The following is a 27,044-nucleotide window of genomic DNA, read 5'->3' on the forward strand; positions in this document are numbered from 1 at the left end:
GCCGCAGCCAATGAGGAGCGGGCGGGATATTCAAACCGTAAACAACTGACAGACCGGAGCGTTCGCGTTTTCAGGCGTCGTTTATCGTTAAATTATTAATAAGAACCGAATGAGAGTTTAATCCTAGTCATCGATATAGATGTATTAGATATTTATTGAACACTACAGAGAGAGAGCGTCACTAATTCGCGGCTTCAGACAGAAGCGGTTTGATAAGAAGTGAATCACGTCGCTTGTCAGAGATCAGCGCGTGTGTTTGTATTGATCTAACGTTAACGTTATCGAAATATTGATCAGATATCGACAACACAGAGATGGGGGACGGTGTTCAAGTCCGGTCTGGCTGTAAGTACTGAAATAAAAAACTTCCACCTGAAGTGTTTGTGTGTGTGTGTGTGTGTGTGTGTGTGTGTGTGTGTGTGTGTGTGTGTGTGTGTGTGTGTGTGTGTGTGTGTTTGTGTGTTTGTGTGTGTGTGTGTGTGTGTGTGTGTGTGTACCTACCTAACCATATTTTGGGGACAAATTTGTAAAGTTGTTGTTTTTTTAATTTGTAAAAATGCAGAAAGTTTTCTGTGAGGGGTAGCGTTAGGGATTAGGGGTGTGGGTTGGATTAGCATCTGTATATAAAAACAATAGAAGTCTATGTAATGTCACCATTCAGATAGCTAAGTAAATGTGTGTGAGATTGACATGTTAAATATGATTGAGCTTTAATGTTGGTGCTAAATGTGGCTGAGGTTTTGTGTTGAGGTCGACTGAGGTTTTATGTTGGTGTTGAATGCGATTGAGGTTTTGTATTGAGGTCAGATGTGGTTTTTGTTCTCCGCTGATGCTGATTTCAGATGAGCGTCTGACCGCAGAGGAAATGGATGAACAGAGGATTCAGAATGTGGCTTATCAATACCTGTGCCGTCTGGAGGAGGCCAAGAGGTGCAAAACACACACACACACACACACACACCTACACCTTTAAAGCATACACATGTGTAACACACACACAAACACAGGTTCTGCTGTGAGGTGTGTTTTTACTGTCTTCTTATCTGTAAAGTGTTCTAACAATTAGATTTTGATAATCAATACTCTATGAAAGATTATAAAAGGGTCTCAGATGACCACCAAGCGATCTGTATACTGCTATAAGTTTAATTAATCATAAAAAAATAAATATATAAAAGTGTGTTATTCCACACTGGGTTCAGTGCTTTCCTTCAAATGACATCCACCTTGAAGACTGTTATAAATGAATGATATACACCGGGTGGAAAAAGGTTTAAAATATAAATGTTACAGTATAAGAGCAGAGATCCAAATCATCATTGTCAGCTACTTTGATCATGATTTGGTTAGTGTTAAGCTGGACCTGTGGAAACACCTGTGCTGTGTGCAGGTGGATGGAGGCGTGTCTGAAGGAGGAGTTACCTGCTCCCACCGAGCTGGAGGAGGCGCTGAGGAACGGCGTTTATCTGGCTAAACTCGGCCACTGCTTCGCTCCTCGTGTGGTTCCACTGAAGAAGATTTACGATCTGGACCAGGAGCGGTACAAGGTCAGCGATTCATGACTGCGCTGATGTACATGTGCCTTTGGCATCAGTGGGTTATGTATCACTGCAAAAAATGATTTTCTTCTTCAGGATCTTTGTCCTGTTTTCCAGTACAAATATCTAAATGTTCTTAAATCAAGACGCATGTATTGGAGATGCAAAACGACATATTAAGTCTTATTTTGAGAAATGCATCAAAATTAAGTGTTTATTTTGCTTAAAACAAACAAACATCTGCTGTTGGGGTCTGAAAAATAAACTTGTTTCCGTTTGAATTAAGTGGATTTTTCTAACTCCTATCGACAGATAGTAACTAATTTTGATGCATTTTTCAGAATACAAGACTTAATCTCTTAAATTTAGCTTTTCAAATACAGTCTCTTGATTTAAGGATGTTTAGATAGTTGCACTGGAAAATAAGACAAAAATACTGAGGACGATATTCATTTTTTGCAGTTTATAATAGAAATCAGTGTGAACTGTAACGGTTCGAAACATTCCTCGTTCATTCATCATCTTTTATGTTTCAAAAAGTCACACAGGTTTGGAATAAATGAGGGGTAAATGATGACACAGTGATTGATTGTGTGCAGTTTAGTCTGTTGCTGCTGTTAAACATGATCTGATGTCTCGTGTTCAGGCCACTGGGCTTCAGTTCCGTCACACAGACAACATCAACCACTGGAGGAGCGCCATGATGGAGGTCGGCCTGCCGGCGGTAAATCACACTCTTCTGTCTGCGTTTTATCCCATGATGCACTGCAGTCGCTCTACAGCACGAACATTAACTCTAATGAACTGTGCACATTACTGAAGAAGATTCCTGATGTGTTCTGCAGATCTTCCATCCAGAGACGACGGATGTGTACGACAAGAAGAACATGCCCAGAGCCGTTTACTGCATTCACGCGCTGAGGTCTGGACATGATTATAATCAAATTCTGTGTGTTTTATTGCAGTTTGAGGTTGTGTTATTAACGATTCTCTGGTTTCTGATCTCTTGTGTTAGCTGGTACTTGTTTCGTTTGGGACTCGCCCCTCAGATCCACGACCTCTGCGGGAAGGTCAAGTTCACAGGTGAAACTCTATACTTTTACCGCTGTTTCTACATTGCGTGTTTTTAAAGCGCTTGATGCAGAAGCACAGCTATCGGTTTTATAAAGTGTTTGACATGTTCTGCAGAGGAGGAGATCAATAACATGAAGCTGGAGCTGGATAAATATGGCATTCAGATGCCAGCGTTCAGTAAGATTGGAGGAATCCTGGCTAACGAGCTCTCTGTGGATGAGGCCGCAGGTAAAACACAAGCCTGCACTGCGAAAGTCATGCTTTTTGCTCAGGATTTTTATAATATGATGAATAATTACGTTTATAAAAGCACCTTTCTAATTACATTAAGCGCTAAAATACAATTAAAATAAATAGGTAAATAAAGTACATTAAAAAAAAGTTATGCATCCAGATCAGTGTTGTTTTAGTATCACTGAGATACTATTGTAGTTTTTATTAATATTTTATTATTGCTATTTATTAATATTTTTATTATTTATTGTTTAAACTTCTTTTTTTTTACTTTATAATTTTGTGTATTTTGCTTTTTTTTTGTAGGTTTTTTTTTTTTTTTTTGTAGGTTTTTTTTTTGTCTATATAGTTTCATTTTTATTTCAATTTTGGTTATTTTAATAAATCAGGTTAAACTACATTAAAATGAGATGTTGCTGAAATAAAGTTATTGTTGTTTTGTTTTTTTTTACTTCAGTTAACATTTATTATATTTCAAGTGGATTTGGATTTAATTTTAGTTGAGTATAATAACCCTGATCCAGATCAATACACAGATCAATTTTTTCAAAGATTCTTGTTTTTCAGCACAAATATCTAAACTTTCTTAATTCAAGATACTTTACTTGAGATGCAAAATGGCATAAGATGAGTCTTGAGAAACTGATTAAAAAGAAGTGAAATTATGCTTAAAACAAGAAAAAATATCTGCCAGTAAAGTCAGAAAAATAAGAGAAAAGTTTTTTTTTCTGACCTCATTGACGGATATTAGTTTTGTTTATGAATATTTTGTCACTGTGCATCCCAAGTAAATGTGCAAAAGAATCTTTAGATGTTTGTACTGGAAAACAAGATTAAAAACACTGAGGAAGAACAGCAGTGTGATCAGAACTAATGTTTAAATGTCCTCTTCATTTGCCAATTCGAACAAAACCATAAGCATTACAAGTAAGAACCAAGTTAGTGGCACAGAAAAACACACTTGATTCTTAAACACAAGTCCGCGGCGAGCAGAATGACGATGTGAGATGTTTGTGTCGTGTCTGCAGTGCATGCGGCTGTGATCGCCATCAACGAGGCGGTAGATCGAGGCTGTGTGGAGGTCACCGCTCAGGCCCTGAGGAACCCCAGCGCCATGCTGACCGCTCTGCAGGACACACTCATGGCCGTCTATCAGGAGATGCTGCGGCAGGCGCGTCTTCAGAAAGCAGCGCGAGCGCGGACACACGTGAGAACCTCACAGCAGAGAGATAAACACACTGCTGCGGAGCGGATGCGAATGATTCTGTGTGTTTCAGGGAAACGGATCAGCAGAGAAAGACATCTATGAGGAATATCTGACGCAGAGAGAGATACAAGACTGCGTTAACAGAGTCAACAGTGAGTCCCTAAACAACACATGTCTGGGTCACATTTCACCACAAAATCAAAAGTGAAAAATATATTAAATAGTAGTGCTGTCAAACGATTAATCACATACAAAATAAAAGTTTTTGTTTACATAATATATGTGTGTGTGTGCTGTGTATATATAAAGACACGCATGCATGCATGTATATATTTATATTCATATAAATTACGTCATAGATATTTAAAATATAAACGTAAACATATTTTCCTTAAATATATTCATGCATGTGTGTGTTTATATATACATAATAAATATACACAGTACACATTATGTAAACAAAAGCTGCATTGACAGAATCTGTATTGTTAAACGCTATATAAATAAAGGTGACTTGACAATTTCATGGCAGTTTCTCTTCACTGTAATGAAAATTATGTGCTTAATTATGACAAATTGCATTTTGTAAACATACTGCAAAAAATCGTAATATTCCTAAAAGCAGACTTCATTTTAATGAAGTTAAGCATAATTTCTTATTTCTCTCTGCGGAGTTTTCATTGAGCGGAGTTTGCTGTTGGATGATGACCGTGTGTGTGTGTGTGTGTGTGTGTTGCAGTGCGGGCGGCGGTGGAGCGGGTGGAAGAGGCGTTGGACTGCGCTGATTCTCTGGCACTGATCTCCGCTCTGCAGAACTCCAGTCTGGCGCTCACAGGACTGATCCGGGATCACGCCGGCTGGTACCTGGAGCAGCTGACCGCTGACCGAGAGCAGAAAGCCCTGGTGAGACGCTCACGATCATCTCACACACTCATACTCGCACCATACGCCGCTGACTGAGGTGTGTGTTTCAGGATCTGGGCTGCGTGGATCCTCTGGAGAGAGATGAGCTGCAGGAGGGCATCAGTGTGGCCAATGAGGAGGCGCAGAGAGACCGGACCTGTCAGTGATGCATCTAAAACACTCTCTCGTAGCAATGCAGGCCTGTTCATTAGTGCGTGAGCTGTGGAAAAGGCCGGTCTGTGAATGTGAGTTTGTTTGTGTGTGTGTGCAGTGCAGCAGGCGGTGTGTAAAATAAACGAGGCCGTGCGGCGCGGAGAAGCTCGTCAGACGGTTCGAGCTTTAATGAATCCAGATGCTCATCTGCCAGACGTTTATCCGTTTGCTGCAGAGCTTTATCAGAGAGAGCTGGCACCGCTGCAGCACCAGTGTCCACAGGTAACACACTCACACACACACTCACACACACTCACCCACTCACACACACACTCACTCTCACTCTCACACACACACACACTCACTCACTCACTCACACACACGCGCACACACACACACACACACACACACATTCGTAAAGCTGCTCTGACTGGCAAACATTTTTCCATATGAACTAAGTATAACATGTAAAACTCTTATGTAAAAAAGCTTACTGTGTCTGTGTGTGTGTGTGTGTGTGTGTGTGTGTGTGTGTGTGTGTGTGTGTGTGTGTGTGCAGGGTGAGCTGCAGCAGGAGGAGTTGTTTGTCGCGGTGGAGATGTTGTCTGCGGTGGCTCTGGTTAATCAGGCCGTGGAGGTTCAAGACTTCGGTGCGTTCGGTGCTACGCTGGTCAGTCCTGCAGCCGGACTCGCCGACATCGATGACAGTCTGATCCAGAGGTCTGACCCTTCACTCATCAAAACCTGTCACACACTCATCTACTGCACATCTGTCGTCTGATACATAGTTATCCAGTAAAAGTTCAAAAAATTATATTTTCTGACGATTATTTCATGTCAAACTGTGTGTGTAGGTATTTCGAGGAGCTGTGTGAGCTGAAGAGGAGGGCAGGTAAAGCTCTTCTGACCTGGAACGACCTGCAGACGGGACTGAACTCCGTCAACACGGCTGCTCACGAGGAACATGAACGTCAGTTCATCACACATGTGATTTTAAACTGATTATAATAATTAGTCAGCAGCGTAAGTAATGTTCTGTTTGTTGATCTCCGCAGAGATTCTCATCATCGGTCTGATCAATCAGGCTCTGAGCCGCAGCGATCCTCAGAAGACGCTCTCGGCGCTGATGCTGCCCTCCAGCGGCCTGCAGGACATCTTCCCGCTCAACGCCAGACGCTACCATGATGTTCTGACCCGCGCCAGACAACACAAAGCTGAGGTGACCCCTTCACTAATCCCTGCTGTTTTACTGTACTACATCAGGATTGTGGGTTGTGCTTTCACACAAATACAGTAATACTGACAGTAAGAAGTACATGCTACAAGGCATGGATCTGAATAAAATGCTCCCTGAACAAGTAACATTTTGTTCTGACCTATTAAATACATGAATGTTTTAAAATAAATAATGTTACTGACATTTAGATATAACATTTGCTCAGTGAGGTGAGAACTATTTTACTAAACTTTGGTTCAGAAATTGTAAGTTCAAATACTGCTCATAATTTGTGTATTATTTTTATGCTATCTTTATTATTATTTATTTTTATGCTATCTATATTTCACTGTCTAAGCAGTCTCTAAATACTTTGATTTACTTATTGCATGTTATTATTAAAATTAAGTAAGAATTTACATAAAAAACAAGGTTATTATAGTTAACTAAAACCATTAAAAGTTCATTTTCATTACTTAAAATAAATGTTAACTACTAACAATGTCAGAACCTCACAACAAAGTCACAAAAAATTTAATTAAAATGAAATGAAAACAAAATACAAAAATAAATATTAATTCAAAACCTTATTAAAATTATAATAGTATCTTGATGATATTAAAATAACACTGGTAAGAACATAGCACTCGTGTGAAATCGTAGTCTTCATCTTTTTTTGTACAGAAATGATGTAAAACTGAGTCAACAGCTCAAATTATGAATCATTATTTATAATAAGTCTACTCTTGTGATTTGGGGTAAAGCAAGGAGACCGTTTTGAACTGATTTTCTTAGTATTTCCTTTGATTTTTGTTTGTTTTTAACAAAAACAAAACCCATGCACCTTTAAATGTATTCAATTTGATTGCATCTGAATCCTGAATATCAGGTTGCAGTCTTGCTCTGTGTTGAATCTGAACGTGTGAATGAAGATGTTGTCTTGTGTAGTTGAGCCGTGACCCTGGAGCTGAGCTCTGGTTGGCTGACATTCAGGAAGGTGTGAGACTGGCCAATCAGGACACTCAGAAAGCGCTGAAGAGTGAGTGAACGCACACAAACACACATGATACACTTGACACACATAGTATAACTGCAAGGGTTTCTGATGGATAAAAAAAAGAAATTAATTCTAGGCAAGACACTACAGCCAGAACCATTGCTGTTTATGCACTGGCAGGGCTTAAAGTTGCCGAAACAGCTGGCTCTTAACCACACAATCACTTCTGATTGGTCAGAATTGCGCGCGTGTGGTGGCGGGAGAGGGGGGGTATTGACCTTGTTAAAAACAAGAGTTTATGTATTAAGCTAGCATGTCAGTTATGGACACACTGAGAGTGTGTAAATAATAGAAATGCAGTTCAAAATTGCCTTTCTTTAAATGCAAATGTTCTTTGAGTATTTCATTTGTGTAGTAAAGCATATACTCACTATACTCTTAATTACAAGAAGAAGAAAAACTGCTCTTATGGGTTTGGCCGAGGAAAGATTTTCTGTCAAAAGATTTTTTTTATGTGCTTTAACCCCTGCACTGGTCAATTTTGCTTCTATATCATAGAATAAAGAACATTTTTCTTAAAGGTATGGATTGGAATTGACACAAATGGATAAAGTGCTATAACAAAAATACTTAAACGTGTATTTTGGTTGTTTTCTTTTCACTATTCTGAAGAGAGCCTTCAGACTAGTAAAAAAAAAAAAATATATATAGATATATATATATATATCCAAAATACATGTTTTAAGTGTTTTTGCTATTGCACTTTATCTATTTGTGTCAATTCTAATCCATATCTTTACATACACCAAACTACAGTTTTATTCCTTTCATTCACACTGATTTATGTAACATTTTACTCCTAAAAACATGGTTACAAAATGTTTGTTTTCTGTCTGTTGACAGTATTTTCTGATTTATGGAGTGATTAAAGAGAGAAATCTAAAATCCCCGTCTAGAAAAACCTTTAATTTTAATGTCAACAAAATCAAACTGGAATTTTGAACCTGGCTTTATCCAATGTTCGGATTTATTTGCTGGAAGTGTATGCATTTTGGTGCATATTTAATTAGAAATGGTCTCATTTGTGTATTTTAAACATCATTTTTCAGAAACTGGGTAATTTTTGGTTACACTTTTTTTTTTTTTTTTTTTTTGTGTCCTTGTTACAGTGTAATTATACATTTAAGTACAGAGTAATATTAATTAACTACATGTACTTACTAAATGGTTAGGGTTACTTGCATGTAATTATGCATAATTTATTGTTATTATAAAAGTATGTTTATGTAACATGTAACAAGGACACCTTAAAATAAAGTGCTACTGTATTTTTTTTTTCCCTTATTGACCTGTAGTGTCTCGCCTTAATGTAACTGTTACATGCCCTACAGCTTTAGATTGTAAGAGTTTATCATATCATATTTCCAGTACAAATGCTAACTCCTCTGTGTGTGTGTGTGTGTGTGTGTGTGTGTGTGTGTTCTGTACAGTGGGTCTGGGTCTGGCGGCGGTCAATCAGGCTGTTAAGGAGGGCCGAGCGTCTCAGACGTTGCGTGTTCTGCGTCTGCCAGAGGTGGCGCTGCGGAGCGTGGTTTCTGAATGTGCTGATGGGTATCAGACGGAGCTGACCGCCCTGCTCCGCGCCAAAACACTGGAGGGTCAGTCTAACACACACACACACACACAACTAGACCTTTGTTACACAACTGGACCGGACAAGCTGCTGCATCCAGTGTGTAGCGTCCAGAGTTCTTATGGTCCCTGTGGATCATGAGCGTAGGGTTCGGTGGCAGGGATTAATGCTGTTCATTTTATGCTTGCACAGTCCTTGAGCTTTAACATTTGATTGAGTGGATGCAGTCTCTTGTTGCATGTAGAGGACATGTTGACTTCAACACAAACACAGCACAGAAGTGAGCCTGCAGCACAGAAGCAGTCATAAGCAGCACAGGTATATTTGTAGCAATAGCCAACAATACATTGTACGGGTCAAAATTATACATTTTTCTTTTATGCCAAAAATCATTAGGATATTAAGTAAAGATCATGTTCCATGAAGATATTTTGTAAGCTTCCTACTGTAAATATATCAAAACTTCATTTTTGATTAGTAATATGCATTGCTAAGAACTTCATTTGAACAACTTTAAAGGTGATTTTCTCAATATTTAGATTTTTTTGCACCCTCAGATTCCAGATTTTCAAATAGTTGTATCTCAGACAAATATTGTCCAACAAACCATACATCAATGGAAAGATTAGTTATTCAGCTTATTTACTCCAGGGACACAAATATGATCCTTGTTTTAAATTCATACGTCTGCACTGCTGACTGCACCTGCGTGATTCACACTGAAACTCCTCCTGTATGATCCCAGTGATGTTTAAGTGTGTGTTTGTGTGTTGAACAGGTGATAACAGAAGCCTGTGGATGAGGACGAAGCTGCCAGACAGCAGCTCTTATTTCTTTCATCTGCAGAAGCTGGAGGGCACCTGGGAAAGACCTCAAGGCTTCGTCCAGAACAGCACCTTCCTGACACGCGAGGAGATACAGGTGAGACACACACACCTGAACCAGTGAAACGGTTAATGCACATCAATACAGCGTCATTTTTGCCACACTGTACAAAAATAATTACTGTTTTTGCATTCTTGTAAGGGGTCGGTGTAGACGTTAATAAAACACAATCTAATAGGTAAAAAATTAAATAAAATTATTAGTTTCTGGTTGGAGCTGTATCCCGTCTAGTCACAACCAGTGTTGGGAGTAACTAGTTACTGTAATTTAATTACAGTTACTTCTTATGTAATTGAACTTAATACTGTGTATAGACTGTAGAACATTTATATACAATACAATAGTGGATTTAACATCAGTATTTGAAGTCTAACCTTAAAATGCATGCTTTTTATGTACTCTTCTCACTTTAAATACTTTGGTGAGTTAAATAAAAAATATTGGTAACACTTTAGTGTCCAGTTCTCAATATTAACTAGTTGGTTATTAGCATGAATATTACTGAGATAATAGCTGTTTATTATTACTTAAAAAACACATATTAATGTCTTATTCTGCAAGACCTTGTTCCAAATCCTTAATCTTACCCAGTTCTTAAACTTAACAACTACTAAGTATTAATAAGCAGTAGTTAGGAGTATATTGAGGCAAAAGTCATAGTTAAGAGTGATATTCGGACTCTATTGTAAAGTGTGACCAGAATAATAATGTATGTAGTTATCTGTTATTTATTTGAAAGAATTAAAAGAAGTGTTTCATGTCTAATCTTGTATCATTAACTGGTTGAGGTTGATATAGGATTTAGAAAGTAATAAGTAATTAAATACTTTTTGGAGAGAGTAATTTGTACAGTAATCTAATTACACTGTTGAACATGTAATTAATAACTTTTTTTAGAGCAACTTACCCAACACTGCAAACAAGAAAGCAAGCGTTTATTTATATAGCACTTTTCCAAACAAGTAAATGCAGTTCAAAGTGCTTTACAAGCAAGAAGAAATCAAATACAAAACAATAAAATGCACCAAATACAAAATGTAAATAACCCATTAAAATACAAGAACAAAGTTTAAAATATAAATTATTAAAATGTAAGATATAAAGCAAAAAAACATTTAATTAAAGGGGGGACACAAAATATACAATATACTAAGATTTTACAGGACATTTCAGGAAGGCCAGACTGAAATGGTGAGTTTTTAATTTCGACTTAAAACTATTAATGCTTTCAGCACATCTTTTTTTTTTGTTCTCTGGAAGGTTGTTAGCATAACGGCTTAAAGCAGCATCACCAAATGTTTTAGTTCTGCTATGAGGACAGTTAAAAGAAAAGAGTTTAAAGACCTAAGAGTCCTGGGTTCGTATACTACAAGCATTTTTGAAGGATGTTCTGGAGCAAGTCCATGCAATGCCTTATAAACTAATAAAAGATTTTTAAAATCAATACGAAAGCTCACAGGTGTAATGTCATCTGTCTTTTAGTCTTTGTCAATATTCTAGCAGCAGTATTTTGCATTAGTTGTAGTTGATTAATTGTGTTCTTTGGTAGAGCTGAAAGGAGGGCATTACAATAGTCAAGCCTGCTAGTTATAAATGCATGCATTAATTTTTCTGTATTGGTCAGAGAGAGAAATGGTCTTACACTCGTGCTGAGGTAGCTGATGTGTATCGTGTGCCGCCCCCTGCAGGCCGTGTGCAGTAGTGTGACTGCGGCTCACAGCAGAGGTGCGCAGTGGAAGGCCAGTGAGCCGCTGGTGCTGATGCTGCAGGCGCGCATGCGAGGATTCCTGCTGCGACAGACGCTCGCCGAGCGACTACACTTCCTGAACACACAGCTGCCCGCCGTCATCACCATCCAGGTGAGACTCATGTTAGAGCGGGTCTCCACGCCAGATAATAATTCAATTATGTACTGTTATACCAGAACCCATCCCATAAACATTCCCTCTCGTCTGTCTCTTATTCATACAGACAAGAGTTCATGAAACCCCCGCAAACATGAGATTGAACAACAATGAAAATGCATTAAGCAAGGAAAAATTAATATGAAATATAGAAACATAATAAATGAATAAACAATAAAAATACTTAATATAATGCTAAAAATAATCAAATAATAAATCATATGAATGACTAATGATTGTGTGAAATAAAAAAACAATTCAAGTCAGATTTATTTCACAATACACATTGTTTCAAAGCAGCTTTACAGAAAATCATATGTTAATGTTTATAATATCTTAATATCTTCATCTTTTATAGTCGCATTTAAAAGATTAGAGCTGTGTGATTAAATTTTTTAATTATTAAAACACTAGTATTTTCAGCAGCTAAAAAATGGTTTTAAGTCAGTTATTTCTATCTTTTGCTGGAGTGTCAAGAGGAAATATCAGTTTATATTTCCAACACTGCAAAAAATGCTTTTCTTACTTAGATTTTTTGTCTCATTTCCAGCAAAAATTTCTAAATATTCTTAAATCAAGAAGGATTTTCTAGACGAGTAAAAATTGTCTTAGTTTCAGAAGAAAAGAAAAAAACAAGTCCAAATTAAGTGAGTTTTTGCTTGAAACAAGCTAAATAATCTGCCAATGGGGTAAAAAATTATAATGTTATTTCAAACAGAAAACAAGATTATTTTGCTTGTTTCAAGCAAAAACTCACTTAATTTTGACTTAAGACGACAATTTTTACTTGTCTAGAAAATCCTTCTTGATTTAAGAATTTTTAGATATTTTGGCTGGAAACGAGACAAAAAAAATGTAAGTAAGAAAAGCATTTTTTGCAGTGAAACATTCATTTAGCCATTAATTGTAATAATCGAGTGAGATTTTAGTGCTTCACACAGAGATGTGATCTGATCATCATCAGTCTGTCTGGAATGATGTGAAGAACCAGAACAAACTGAGACTAAATCCAGAAGAACTTCTCTGAATTTCTCAAAAAAAAAAAAAATCTTATGTCATTTTGCTTCTGAAGTAAATGTGATTTAAGAATCTATAGACATTTGCACTGGCAAACAAGACAAAAATACAGAGTGTTAAAAGTTATTTCTAATGTTTGGGAGCTTTCAAACTTTGAAGTGTTGCAAATACAAGACATTAACATTTAGAGACCACACTGATATATTGTGTTCCATTCAGTTTATTTACTTGGTCTTAAAAAAGGTCTAAAATGTTGCACATACTTATGTATCCAAAGAGCTGGATGATAATATAGTTACATTTTGTAACGCTATAAACAGTAATGCAGTTTACACTTGCGATGCAATGCGGCGAGTGTTACGGTGCTGTGTTTGTGTCTTCAGTCTCACTGGAGGAGGTTCGTTCAGCAGAGAGAGTATCACCGCAGGCTGCAGTATCTCTATCAGAACTGGAGAGCTGTTGTTAAGGTAAAACACAATGCAGTCAGACACACGAGGAACACGTATGTGTGTGTTTGGACTGACGTGTGATCCTCCCGCTCAGATCCAGGCCACGGTGAAGATGTGGCTCGCCCGCAGGAGATACCTCGCCCGCCTCGCTTACTTCAGGAGACACGTGAGGATCACACCTGCTTCGTCATCAGCGTGTCTGCGTGTGTCATACGTGTTCACGTGTTTGTGTTTGATTTCAGGTTGGAGCTATAATCCGGATCCAGGCGTTCTTCAGAGCCAGCAGAACCCGAGAGGAGTATCACTTACTGGGTCAGTCAATGCAAACACGTTTGAGATTTTTTTTGTTCTGCTCACCAAGTTTATTTGATCAAAAATATATAATATATAAAATATTTTTATAATGTAAAACAGCTGTTTTCTATGTGAATATCTGTTAAACTGTCATTTATTTCTGTGATGCGCAGCTGTATTTTCAGCATCATTACTAGTTAAATTACATGCTTGGGTAACTTAAAGAGCAAATAAAATTAATACAGTATTCATGACACACGTCATCAAGAATATGTAGCACATGTCGAAAGACTCGAACTGATTGGCTGCAGATGTGTTTGTGGATGAACCGGTCAGTGTTGAATGTGTGTGACTGTGGTTCAGTTCACTCCAGCGCTCCGCCGCTCTCCGTCGTGCGTAAGTTCGCTCACCTGCTGGAGTTTGGAGACAGTGACATCCGTCAGGAGGGAGAGCTGCAGCGTCTCAGAGAGGACGTGGTCAGATCCATCCGGGCCAACAGACAGCTGGAGGCCGACCTGGACCTGATGGACCTGAAGATCGGCCTGCTGGTCCGCAACAGAGTCACACTGCAGGTCAGGAGAGACGGCGGTGAATCCACTGCTCTGACCGTCTGTCTGTCTGCTCTATGACCGTCTGTCTGTCTTCTGACCGTCTGTCTGTCTTCTGACCGTCTGTCTGTCTTCTGACCGTCTGTCTGTCTGCTCTATGACCGTCTGTCTGTCTGTCTGTCTTTCTGATCGTCTGTCTGTCTGTCTTCTGTCTGTCTGTCTGTAGGAGGTGGTGTCTCACTGTAAGAAGCTCACTAAGAAGAATAAGGAGCAGTTGAGTGACATGATGGCTCTGGACAAACACAAAGGCCTGAAAGCTCTCAGTAAAGAGAAGAGAGAGAAACTGGAGGCCTATCAGCACCTCTTTTACCTGCTGCAGGTATATACACACACACACACACACACACACACACACACTTCTCCTGTAAATTCAGCTGTTTATTTCTGTTGAGCTCCATCTCACTGATCATAACACAAGAGTGTGAACAGCCCCTAAACAGTTTATTTATATCAGAGTTTCCCAAACTGGGGTTTGTGAGTTCATGATAAAGCTAATAAATAATTAAATCATAAAAATAAAATAAATTGTATACTTCAGACTCCATAATGACAAAACAGATTTGTGATAATTTTGCTAATGTGTTAGAAAGTCTTTATGGGGTATGGACTGTAGATTTGATATAAAAATAATAATTGTTATTTAAACTACTTTAGCTTCAACATGACAAAATGAAATAAATGAAGGGGAGTGAATACTTTCTGAATGCACCGTATTATCATATTTAAAACAAACATTTACAAAAAAAAAACATTCTAAAATATATAAATAGAATAATTGTAAAATAAAAACAATTTTAAAAACTCACTAAAATTAATTAAATCACACAAGTATAAACATCACATTTTTAAAATAAACAGTGAATATTAATAACCGTGAATAACTGAGCTAAAAATCAGTTAAATCAAAAATATAGATTTGAATAAAAAAAAATTAAAAATAAAACACTTGCTAAAAAATCTATTAAATCCTAAAGATATCAGATTTAAAATACTTTTAAAATAAAAGTTGCAGAAATCGAGTTAAATCTTAAAAATATAAAAGATAACACGGTTTTAAATAAAAAATATTCAAATTAAAACACTTGCTATAAAATCAGACATTAGAGAGCCTTGAACATGTGAACGCTGCGGGTTTAGATCCTGCTTTTAAAAAGGCTCAGTGATGTTGAGAATCTTCTTAATCGTGTGTGTGTGTGTGTGTGTGTGTGTGTGTGTGTGTGTGTGTGTGTGTGTGTAGACCCAGCCGCTGTATCTGGCTCAGCTGATCTTCCTGATGCCTCAGAATAAAAGCACCAGGTTCATGGAGACGGTGATCTTCACGCTCTTCAACTACGGCTCAGACTTCAGAGAGGCTTTCCTGCTGCTGCAGCTCTTCACCGCCGCGCTGCGCCACGAGATCCAGTACAGAAACACAGCTCATTCATATACATGCATTCATAGACAGTCAAACCAAAATGTATTCAGACACCTTCAATATTTCTCACATTATCACAGTTTATTCACTACAGTTTAGAAAATGGTAATAAAATATGAGAAGAACTGAGTTAAACTGCGTCAGAACAAATTAATCTTGATGATAACTAATGAATTGGGTTGAATAGCTGTCAGATGTTAAATTTAAGAACACAATTAGATAATACCAATTTAGCTCAACCAATTACCAAGCAATACTTCATTTTGTTCAGTCTGTGTGTAAAAACATCACATTAGCAATTAAAGAAAAAACACTGAAGCAAAACATGCTCAACTCAAAGTGTTTGAATAATTTTTTGATCACAAATTTTACTGGTAGTCCACTTTATGAAGAGTTTTTGGGTTTAATATGTCACAGTTTACTTTATTTTGCTCTCCTCACTTACATAAATGAACTATAGTGTCCTGCACCCACTAGTATATAAAAAATTATATCTGGAGTCTGAATAATGTTTGGTTTGACTGTACATGTCGGATACATTAAATATATTCACAATGACTTTAACCTGGTTCTTTCATGAATTGATCTGCACTGAAGTTAGAGGAAGTTTGAAGAGTCAATTCAAAGCTCCTGATTCATTTATTGTCAATCAAACATGTTTGTTGGTAAACACCTGCAGAGTGAAGGTGGACCGGCCGCAGGAAGTGGTCACAGGAAGTCCCACCGTCATCAAGATGCTGGTGAGTTTCTACCGTCACGCTCGCGGTCAGAACGCGCTGAAGGACGTCCTGGGACCCGCCATCAGAGACGTGCTTCAGGACCGAAGCCTCAACATCCGCACCGACCCTGTGGAGATCTACAAGAGCTGGATCAACCAGACGGAGAGCCAGACGGGACAGAAGAGGTGTGTGTACACACTGCAGTTAAATTCAGTTCTCAGTTCACCTTTTACTCCTTAATCGCGTTCTGCACACACAATTCACTAAAATACGGCAGTGACAACCGCATTTAGAGAAATTCTATGCAGTGTGTACGGACCTGAACTGAACAACTACACTGTAAAAATAAAAAAAAATAAAAAAGTTGAGCAAACTTAAAAATTTAAGGCAACCAGCTTCAGCAGATTTTTGAGTTTTCTCAACTTATTTTTTAGGAGATTTTTGAGTTCTCAACTTAAAACTTAAAACAAGTTGAGAACTCAAATCTGCTGAAGCTCGTTGCCTTATTTGTAAGTTTGCTCAACTTTTCTTTTTTTTCTTTCTTTTTTTTTACAGTGTAGTTAATGACGTATTTAAACGTGCATCAGAAATATGTCTTCGTCTGTATGTGAGACGAGCAACAAGGACGAGCACAAAAAACAAATAAATTATACATCTCATATCCGCAACAGACCATTTTAATAACTCCATAAAGTGCCTAGCTTTATGAGCGAAGACCAAACAACATGCCTAAAAGCGCTTGTAAATATGAGGACATGGCAACACTGCAAGACAGCGCTCTGTAAAGCAGCTTCCCGAGCTTAAACAAAACACAGCGCGTCTATCAGCGGTAGTTCAGTTCAAATCTACGGACAGAAAGAGTCTTTAGCCAAAAAATGGCAGATACCAAATGTTGCTATGGTAACGTAAATGCGGGAGTGACTGCTGTTCCGTACACACATGGAAGTATAATTTACGGGATTGTTGTAGAAATGTTGAAGGTGCCTAAATAAATTTTGGTTTGACACACACTTAAGCGAGAATTCACTTACTTTGAGTTACTTTGAGATGAATGAACGTGAGGATGAAACTGTGTGTGTGTGTGTGTTCAGTTGTTTGCCGTATGAGGTGAGCGTCGAGGAGGCTTTGAGTCATTCTGAGGTCCAGCAGAGGCTGAGCATCTCCATCACCAACCTGAAGAACCTCACGGAGCGCGTCTTACACGCCATCATCAGCAACACACACAAACTCCCGTACGTATCGCATGTGCACCCATACACTACTGCCAGAGTCTAATATTAGATGCTTTTGAAGATATATAAGAGTATATAAGAATATAAGAGTCTCTTCTGCTCACCAAAGGTACACTTATTTGATCAAAAATACAGTAAAAATTGTGAAATATTATTACAATGTGAATATATTGTAAAATATAATTTATTCCTGTGATGCAATGCTAGTCTTCAGGGTAAAGTCACCTTTATTTCTACTGTGCTCTGTGCAATACACAGTGTCACATGATCAGTCGGATTCAATCAGTGCTCAAATATAAATTATTGGTGCTCAAGTATTAATAATGGTTATCAATTATGAAAACGTTTCAGGATTTGAAGAATAAAATGTTAAGGTAAATGTAAAAAATCTTACTTGCCTCAAACTCAAAAGTTTTTCACCAAAAATGTGATTAATAATAAAAAAAGATAATATAATAATACATTTGTAACATTATTTTGTTATAATTAGTGAAATTTATTTTGTTCAGTTTGCAAGAGTTTATTGTATTTTTACTGTCACTAAAACAAAGTGCATAACATAAAAATGCCCCAAATATTACCTCAATTTTTAAGGAAGTCTGCAGGAAATTCAGTCATTTTGGGCTGCAAAAATCAGAAAAAAAAGTCTGGATATTAGATGATACAAACTGATGATACTGTTTTTCCCAAATTCAGTGTTCTCCGCACTGATCTTAAATCTACTGCATGTGTTCAGCTTGTGTTAGAATGCTTAAACGTGTTCTCTCACACTCGTTATGTGGTGTTGTGTAATATACCTGTGTGTGTCTCAATCAGGTACGGTTTGCGTTATACTGCTAAAGTTCTGAGAGACGCCCTGCAGGAGAAGTTTCCTCAGGCCGGTGAAGACGAGCTGTACAAGGTACGTCTATCAAACGTTAAAAAAAAAAGGTTCAGATTTAAAATAAATAAATAAAAATTATAAATTATACATAATATATTTGATTACTTTTAAATTATTTGTAGAAATTATTTATATATATATTTAATTTTATTATATATTTCAAATGTACAAAATAACCTCTCCTGATTTATTTGTTGATTTGTTTGTGTGTGTGTGTTCAGATTGTGGGTAACCTGATCTACTACCGCTACATGAACCCTGCGATCGTGGCGCCGGACGGCTTTGATGTGGTGGAGTTCGGGGCCGGTTCTGCTCTGCTGCCGGGTCAGAGGAAAACACTGGGCTCCATCGCCCGCATCCTGCAGCACAGCGCCGCGCTCAAACACTTCCACGGAGACTCAGCGCATCTGAGAGCCCTGAACGAGTACATCACACACACTCACAGCCGCTTCAGGTGAGGGACACACACTCACACCACACACACACACACACACACACACTCTCTCTGTCACACACACACTCTCTCTGTCTCTCTCACACACACACACACACACACACACACACACACTCTCTCTGTCACACACTCACATCACACACACACTCTCTCTGTCTCACACACACACACACACACACACACACACACACACATTCACAGCCGCTTCAAGTGTGTGACTGATATCAGAGGAACACACACACTTCCTGTCTCACCGCTCTGTTCTCTCCTGCTACAGGAAGTTCCTGCGCGCTGTGTGTGACGTGCCTGAGCCGGAGGAACGCTTCAACATCGACGAATATTCAGAGACGCTGATCCTCAACAGACCCGTGATCTACATCTCCATCAGTGAACTCATCAACACACACCGAGTCAGTGCCTGTCTGTCTGCACAAATTACATCACGATACTCTTACAGTTATGGTCAATAATGAGATATATATATATATCATGGTTTACACATTTTTAAGGAAACATAAATATATGGTACTAAAAAAACAATGATCCTTATGACAGTTTACACAGTAATAGTACATAACATTGGCTAAAAATTTGATGGGTTTTTTTTGTATTTAAATAATCATGAACACTGCAATTAAACAGCTTCATAAATAAATATTATACTATTTTATTTTTTAAATACAAAACAACCAGTCAGAAATTGCATTAAGTGAGCAAAAACTCCTTCATTTTGAAACCGATGAAAGTGATGCACTAAAATTTAATTTTTTTTACCAAAACAGACATTAAAGTTTTCATCTAGCAGAAAGCAAATTAAAAATAATTGTTTCTACTCCAATTCGTTGTTAAAATAAACATTTAAAGTTGCTGTAATAACTTATTTTTATGATTTCTTAAAACATACATTCAATAATGAAAGCAGGCAATATGAATATGAACGTATAGTATAGTGCATACAGTATATTTAGCAAATTTTTTGGCCAAATATTTTAATTTGCCAAAATTGTGGAATATCACTAAAATGAAACTCTTGTTTGTGAATTGGACTACACTGCCATTATGCGTGCTTTTTTGCATGCACGGTCTTTATATCTCACCACATTCAGTTCACACTGCAAAATTACATTCACAAATGTGACCCTGGAGCACAAAACCAGTCATAAGGGTCAGTTTTTCGAAATTGAGATCTATACATCATCTGAAAGCTGAATAAATAATCTTTCCATTGATGTATGGTTTGTAAGGATAGGACAATATTTGAAAATCTGGAATCTGAGGGAGCAAAAAAATCTAAATATTGAGAAAATCAATAAGTTCTTAGCAATGCATATTACTAATCAAAAATGAAGTTTTGAGATATTTACGGTAAGAAATATACAAAATATCTTCATGGAACATGATCTTTACTTAATTTCCTAATGATTTTTGGCATAAAAGAAAAATGTATAATTTTGACCCATACAATGTATTGTTGGTTATTGCTACAAATATAGCTGTGCTGCTTATGACTGCTTTTGTGTTGCAGGGTCACAAATTGGGTAAATATGTGACCCTTGCTGGCAAAATGAGATGGAATTTTCAAAAATTATTTATTTTGATTTTCACATACTCAACCAAAATACCATCAAAAATTATATGACTCGTTGGAATCGGACAAAAAAATGACTGAGCGACAGCCGTTTGAAGGCAATAGAGGCAGCAGATCTGATTTCGAGAAAAATCAAGTTAAAGATTCCAAAGCAGAATCACCATGCAACGTTGCAATGTTTTCTTTGTAATATTTACTATATTATTAATCACAATATAGTTATTTTTTTATTTTATCTTTATTAAAAATAAGAACAAAGATGCAAATAAACAGTAGTTTAATCAAGAGCAGCGAGTGATTCCGTCTTTTCCTTTACTGTTTATTAACATTGAGACAGATCTATATGGAGACCTGCTGTAATGCATGGATATAATATAATGATGCACATCAGATTTTCCCCAGCCATTAACTAAATGTTCATGTAAGACATAACAGATAATGTTTGTGTGAATCTTGCCAATACATATTTCGTAATAATGAGATTGTCATGTTTGATTGTGAGCAGCTGCTGCTGGAGCATCAGGACTGTCTGTGTCCCGATCCGTCGGATCCTCTTCAGCAGCTGCTGCAGGACCTGGGCTCGGTGCCGTCCGTTCAGGATCTCGTAGGTTCGTCACGCTCCACGGTCATTTGCTCTGTTCTGTACCTAAGCAGTGTTCTTAGACTTCATCCCGGCCCGTGTGTGTGTGTGTGTGTGTGCGCACAGGAGAAGGGCAGCTCAACGCTTCAGATCCAAACGCGGAGCAGACTTTGTCCAAGATGGAGGTTTCTCTGACCCTCACCAGCAAGTTTGACGTCTTCAAGGGCTCTGATGACAAGCCTGACGCGCGGGGGATCCTGCTGAGGTGAGCTGCTCTTCTGCGATGATGATGATGATGAAGAGTTTGGGTTGATTTTCTGTCTGGTTGTTCTTCAGCACTAAGCAGCTGATCATCGATGTGATCAGAACGCAGGCTGGTGACGCACTCAGTGAGGTGCTGCGAGTCTCCGCCTCCAGAGATCAGGTACAGATGACTCCGCCCACACACACACACACACACACACACTTGCATACTCACACATGTTTGTTTTTGTGAAAAGTGGGGACACAATTTTCATAATTTCAGCTCTGTATGCCACCAGAACAGAATTAAAAATAAAACAATCAAGATGAAACTGAAGTGCAGACTTTAAAGCTGCAGTCCGTAACTTTTTTTGTTCTTCAGAACTTTTCGCCAAAAGTGCATCTTTAAGCTTTAATTCAAGGGGTTGAACACAAATATAACAAAATGCTTAGGAATTACAGCCATTTTTATACACAGTCCCCCCATTTTCAGGGGCTCAAATGTAATTGGACAAATAAATATAAATGAACATATTAAAGAGCTGTAGTTCCTTGACCTTTCCTCCAATTTTGTTGAGAATACCCTCAGATTAAAGCTCAGAGTCTGCAGTTTACGCTCATATTCATTATATAACTGTAACTTGAATATGTTTTGGTCAACAGCTACAATAATAAAAATTGTGCCTGTGTCCAAATAAATATGGACCTGAGTGTATTCATCTATAAAAATGGTTAATAAAATCAGTCATTTCTTAAATTCTTAGTTTATTTTTAACCAAATAGCTGAAGTTGTCCGCACACTGGAAAAATACAATCAGACCAAAAAAGGTCCATCAAAAATATATTTTATTTTCCGTGTGCAAAAGTGCAAAGTGTCTTAAAAACAAATAAAAATGAATAACAGTCATATAGACATATACGGGAAAGAACTAATAATATGGTCATAAACAACAAAATTTACCAAAGAGTCGACTAAAATAATTATAAAAACAAAATATGAAAATTAATTCAAAACTTTAATAGTTAATTTTAAAAGTAAAATAAAAGCAATGTGTGCTCATGTCCAGAGCTGACATGTGATGGTAAAACCTGACATTTTTACTTGGCCCCCATGAGGAATTTATTATTATTATTATTATTATTATTATTAATGTATTTTTTAAAGCATTAGCCTCAGAGGATAGAAAATACAGTTTGTACCGTATCAAAATCACTACATCTACGGAAAGTCCCCATAAAACTTGAAAACCCAACGTGTGTGTGTGTGTGTGTGTGTTCAGGAGGTGCAGCACGGCTGGATGATGCATCAGCGCGCTCAGAGAGATGCACGAACCCCAGAGAAGATGAAGAGGAACCAATCGCTGATCGCAGACGGGAACCTGACGCTGGAGGAGAAGAAGAGGAAGATCCAGAGGAACCTGAGGAGACTCGAGGCCATCGGGACCCTCAGCTCTCCTGACGCACACACACACATCCTGCAGCTCATCGCCAAGGTAACCAGAGTCTGGAGTGTGACGGTCAGGTGTGAATGAGAGTGTGTGTGTGAGAGTGTGTGTGAGAGTGTGTGTGAGAGTGTGTGTGAGAGTGTGTGTGAGAGTGTGTGTGAGAGTGTGTGTGAGAGTGTGTGAGAGTGTGTGTGAGTGTGTGTGAGAGTGTGTGAGAGTGTGTGTGAGAGTGTGTGAGAGTGTGTGTGAGTGTGTGAGTGAGTGTGAGTGAGTGTGTGAGTGAGAGTGTGAGTGAGAGTGTGTGAGAGTGAGTGAGTGTGAGTGAGTGTGAGTGAGAGTGTGAGTGAGAGTGTGAGTGAGAGTGTGAGTGAGAGTGTGAGTGAGTGTGAGTGAGAGTGAGTGAGAGTGAGTGAGAGTGTGAGTGAGAGTGTGTGTGAGAGTGTGTGTGAGAGTGTGTGTGAGAGTGTGTGAGGTGTGTGAGAGTGTGTGAGAGTGTGTGAGGTGTGTGTGAGAGTGTGTGTGAGAGTGTGTGAGAGTGTGTGAGAGTGTGTGAGAGTGTGTGAGAGTGTGTGAGAGTGTGTGTGAGAGTGTGAGTGAGTGAGTGTGTGTGAGAGTGTGTGAGAGTGTGTGTGAGTGAGAGAGTGTGTGAGTGAGTGAGAGTGAGTGAGAGAGTGTGAGTGAGTGAGTGTGTGTGAGAGTGTGAGAGTGTGGAGTGAGAGTGTGTGAGAGTGTGTGTGAGAGTGTGTGTGAGAGTGTGTGAGTGAGAGAGAGTGTGTGTGAGAGTGTGTGAGAGTGTGAGAGTGTGTGTGAGAGTGTGTGAGAGTGTGTGAGAGTGTGTGAGTGTGAGAGTGTGTGTGAGAGTGTGAGTGAGAGAGTGTGTGAGAGGTGTGAGTGAGAGTGTGTGTGAGAGTGAGTGAGAGAGTGTGAGAGAGTGTGAGTGAGAGAGTGTGAGTGAGAGAGTGTGAGTGAGAGAGTGTGAGTGAGAGAGTGTGAGAGAGTGAGTGAGAGTGTGAGTGAGAGAGTGTGAGTGAGAGAGTGTGAGTGAGAGAGTGTGAGTGAGAGTGTGTGTGAGAGTGTGTGTGAGAGTGTGTGAGAGTGTGTGTGAGAGTGTGTGAGAGAGTGTGTGTGAGAGTGTGTGTGAGAGTGTGTGTGAGAGTGTGTGTGAGAGTGTGTGTGAGAGTGTGAGTGAGAGTGTGTGTGTGTGTGAGAGTGTGTGTGTGAGAGTGTGTGTGAGTGAGAGTGTGAGTGAGAGTGTGTGTGAGTGAGAGTGTGTGTGAGAGTGTGAGTGAGAGTGTGAGTGAGAGGTGTGTGTGAGTGTGTGTGAGTGAGAGTGTGTGAGAGAGTGTGTGTGAGGAGTGAGAGAGTGTGAGTGAGAGAGTGTGAGTGAGAGAGTGTGAGTGAGAGAGTGTGAGTGAGAGAGTGTGAGTGAGAGTGTGAGTGAGAGAGTGTGAGTGAGAGAGTGTGTGTGAGAGAGTGTGAGTGAGTGTGAGAGTGTGTGAGAGTGTGTGTGAGAGTGTGTGAGTGTGTGTGTGAGAGTGTGTGTGAGAGTGTGTGTGAGTGTGTGTGAGTGTGTGTGAGAGTGTGTGAGAGTGTGTGTGAGAGTGTGTGTGAGAGTGTGTGTGAGAGTGTGAGTGAGAGTGTGTGTGAGAGTGTGTGTGAGAGTGTGTGTGTGAGAGTGTGTGTGAGAGTGTGTGTGAGAGTGTGTGAGAGTGTGTGTGAGTGAGAGTGTGAGTGAGTGAGAGAGTGTGTGAGTGAGAGTGTGAGAGTGAGTGTGAGTGTGTGGGTGTGTTGACGTTCTGCTCTGTGTGTGTGTGTGTAGGACATCCGTCATCAGCGTGTGTATCGTCAGAGGCGTCAGGCGGAGCTGGTCAAACTCAGAGAGACACTGAACAGCCTGCAGTGCAAGAGCTGCTTCCACTCAGAGCAGGTGGATTATTACAGCCAATACATCCACACCTGCCTGCAGAACCTCACCAACAGGTACAACACACACACGCTTGTTTTTGTGAATTGTAGGGACTCTCCATAGGCGTAAAAGGTTTTTATACTGTACAAACTATTTTCTATCACTTACACCAACCCTACCCCTTACAGGAAACTTTCTGCAGTTTTATATTTTCAAAAAAACACCATTTAGTATGTTTTTTAAGCCTTTTGGTTTACGGGGACATAGGCAGCGTCCTCATAAACCACCTTCATGTTGTAGTACCCATGTTATTATACAGATTTGTGTCCTCATAAACCATATATACACACACACATTCACACACACACACATCAACACCTACCTGCAGAACCTCACCAACAGGTACAACACACACACACATGAAGTGAAGGTGTGTGTGATGTTCTCTGTCTCTGTGTCCGTCAGTAAAGTCAATGGGAAGAAAGCGTCTGACAGTAAAGGGAAGAAGAAGACGGCGACTCTCACGTACACAGCTGCTCGTCTGCATGAGAAAGGAGTTCTGCTGGAGATTGAAGACCTGCCCGTCACACAGTACGACACACACACACACACTTTACAACACGGATCCCATGCTCGATGCTGATTGGTTGATGCAGCGTTCAAATACACTGATTCTAAGTCTGAGTGATTCATCCAGACTGATTCAGTGAGTTGAATGGACTGAATCACTCAATGACTTAAAGTTGCTCTTTGTGAGTCTTTTTGAAAGAAATGAATACTTTCATATTCATCAAAGATGCTTTCTTTCATAGTGTTTGTTCCCGATCTGTCTGCAGGTTCAAGAACGTGATCTTTGATATCGTCCGCGGCGAGGAGGACGGCACGTTCCTGGTGAAGGCTCGTTTCATGGGCGTGGACATGGAGAAGTTCCCGCTCAAATATCAGGTGACGCTTTACTGCCGCAAGCATCTCCAGATGCTGTAACCGTGTGTGTGATCGAAACACGAGGAATAATCAATGTTTGAGTACAGGACCTGCTGCAGCTGCAGTACGAGGAGGTCGCCGTGATGAAGATGTTTGATAAAGCCAAAGTCAACGTCAATCTGCTCATCTTCCTCCTCAACAAGAAATTCTTCAAGTGAATTGATCCGTCAGACCGCTGATATTCCTGTAACACTGTTGTTATATTAATACAGAAACACTCCATGTTTTCATTCTGCATTTGAGCATCAAGCTGCTTTTATTTTATTATTCAAAATGACTCTGGATATATTCAAAACACTATCATGCACTATATATATATATATATATTCAGTGTGCGTTAAAAACGAAGCTTTACTTTATTGGAGTGAATCACGGCAGACGCTAAGAGGACACTAGTGACGCTAGTTATCCAGCGGTTATCAGGTGAAGTTAAGGCTCTTTTAACGCTATTTTAGTGGAAAGTGTCTCAAACTAATAATTCTGTGTAAATATTTTCTGTCATTCTGTCTCTATTTTCTCTTCTGAAATCTCTTTGTATTCTTTTCTCTTCCTCTCGTCTGTTTTTATGTCATTTTAATAAGCTGTTTTTATTCCCAATAAAACATTTTGCATGAATAAACCGTGTTTGTGTTCTGTTCATCGGATTCACGTGTTTTTCTCGTGGTTTGCTCATGTTTGATGCATACGGAGAGGATTTGGCACAGTTTCAGTGGAGTTTCAGACATTCAGCTGTAAACTGATCAGAGTCTTGTTTTCTCTTTCATCTCGTTTTTATGTTCGTTATTAAGTCAATACTTCTGGATTAAAAATGATCAGCTTTTGTCATTTTAAAATGTTCAGAGCTTTTTTTACCTAGTGATTACATTTCATTTTAATTTTTCTCTTCATCAGTTCCTGGATTTGATTTGGAAACTCATATTTATCAGCTGGTCAAAAACACTCATAATATACTAGAAATAATTTTCTTATGTAATCTTTTGTCTTGTTTTGACGTGGACTTGAATAAAAATGTAAATATCTTTTTTTATCTTTTTTTTTTTTTTTTTTTAGGGGGTTGATCTGATTTTATTTAATGAATGTAATTTTAAAAATTTGCTTGTTTTTTTTATAATTTATTTTATTAGTTTTATTGGGATTTTTCTTTTCTTAGGTTATTATAGTTTAAATAAAGTTAATTTTAATCACAATAACATCCCATCAGTCAGTAAAACTACCAGGTTAAATAACTGCTGTAATTTCAAAATCTTAAAATTTCAAAAAAAAAAATGTATTTAAAATCCTAGAGTATTACTGTGTTTTGTGAATTAACCATAATTTGGAGACAAATTTGTACCAGAAGTGAGCTAAACCTGACTGAACCTTTTTTTTTGTAAAAACCCTCAAGTGTTAAAACTGCCTAAAAATAGTGTTGATTTTTAGTTGTTGGTTTGGTTTGTTTAAATTGTGAAACTGCTGTTTTAGGGTTAGTGTGTGTTAGGTTATTT

General features: G+C 38.5%; 1 protein-coding gene across 1 annotated transcript; it reads left to right on the top strand.

Moving 5' to 3' along the window:
• The first annotated feature begins 13 nt into the window (after nucleotides 1-13).
• iqgap3 (IQ motif containing GTPase activating protein 3) lies at nucleotides 14-26,168 on the top strand. The gene is made up of 38 exons (XM_058747486.1): nucleotides 14-345; nucleotides 843-930; nucleotides 1,391-1,547; nucleotides 2,185-2,262; nucleotides 2,384-2,460; nucleotides 2,554-2,621; nucleotides 2,727-2,840; nucleotides 3,875-4,053; nucleotides 4,124-4,205; nucleotides 4,793-4,956; nucleotides 5,028-5,115; nucleotides 5,228-5,391; nucleotides 5,669-5,829; nucleotides 5,964-6,079; nucleotides 6,165-6,328; nucleotides 7,274-7,364; nucleotides 8,813-8,980; nucleotides 9,734-9,876; nucleotides 11,529-11,699; nucleotides 13,145-13,228; nucleotides 13,305-13,376; nucleotides 13,453-13,522; nucleotides 13,868-14,076; nucleotides 14,279-14,431; nucleotides 15,350-15,513; nucleotides 16,206-16,430; nucleotides 17,337-17,477; nucleotides 18,294-18,378; nucleotides 18,582-18,814; nucleotides 19,092-19,224; nucleotides 20,908-21,010; nucleotides 21,109-21,247; nucleotides 21,319-21,406; nucleotides 22,506-22,718; nucleotides 24,490-24,650; nucleotides 25,042-25,167; nucleotides 25,413-25,521; nucleotides 25,608-26,168. Exons 1-38 carry the CDS (start codon nucleotides 315-317, stop codon nucleotides 25,716-25,718), a joined length of 4,923 nt encoding a protein of 1,640 aa, XP_058603469.1. The 5' UTR covers nucleotides 14-314; the 3' UTR covers nucleotides 25,719-26,168.
• The last annotated feature ends 876 nt before the right edge of the window (nucleotides 26,169-27,044 follow it).

This window comes from Onychostoma macrolepis, chromosome 16 (assembly GCF_012432095.1).
Source record: "Onychostoma macrolepis isolate SWU-2019 chromosome 16, ASM1243209v1, whole genome shotgun sequence".
NCBI lineage: Eukaryota > Metazoa > Chordata > Actinopteri > Cypriniformes > Cyprinidae > Onychostoma > Onychostoma macrolepis.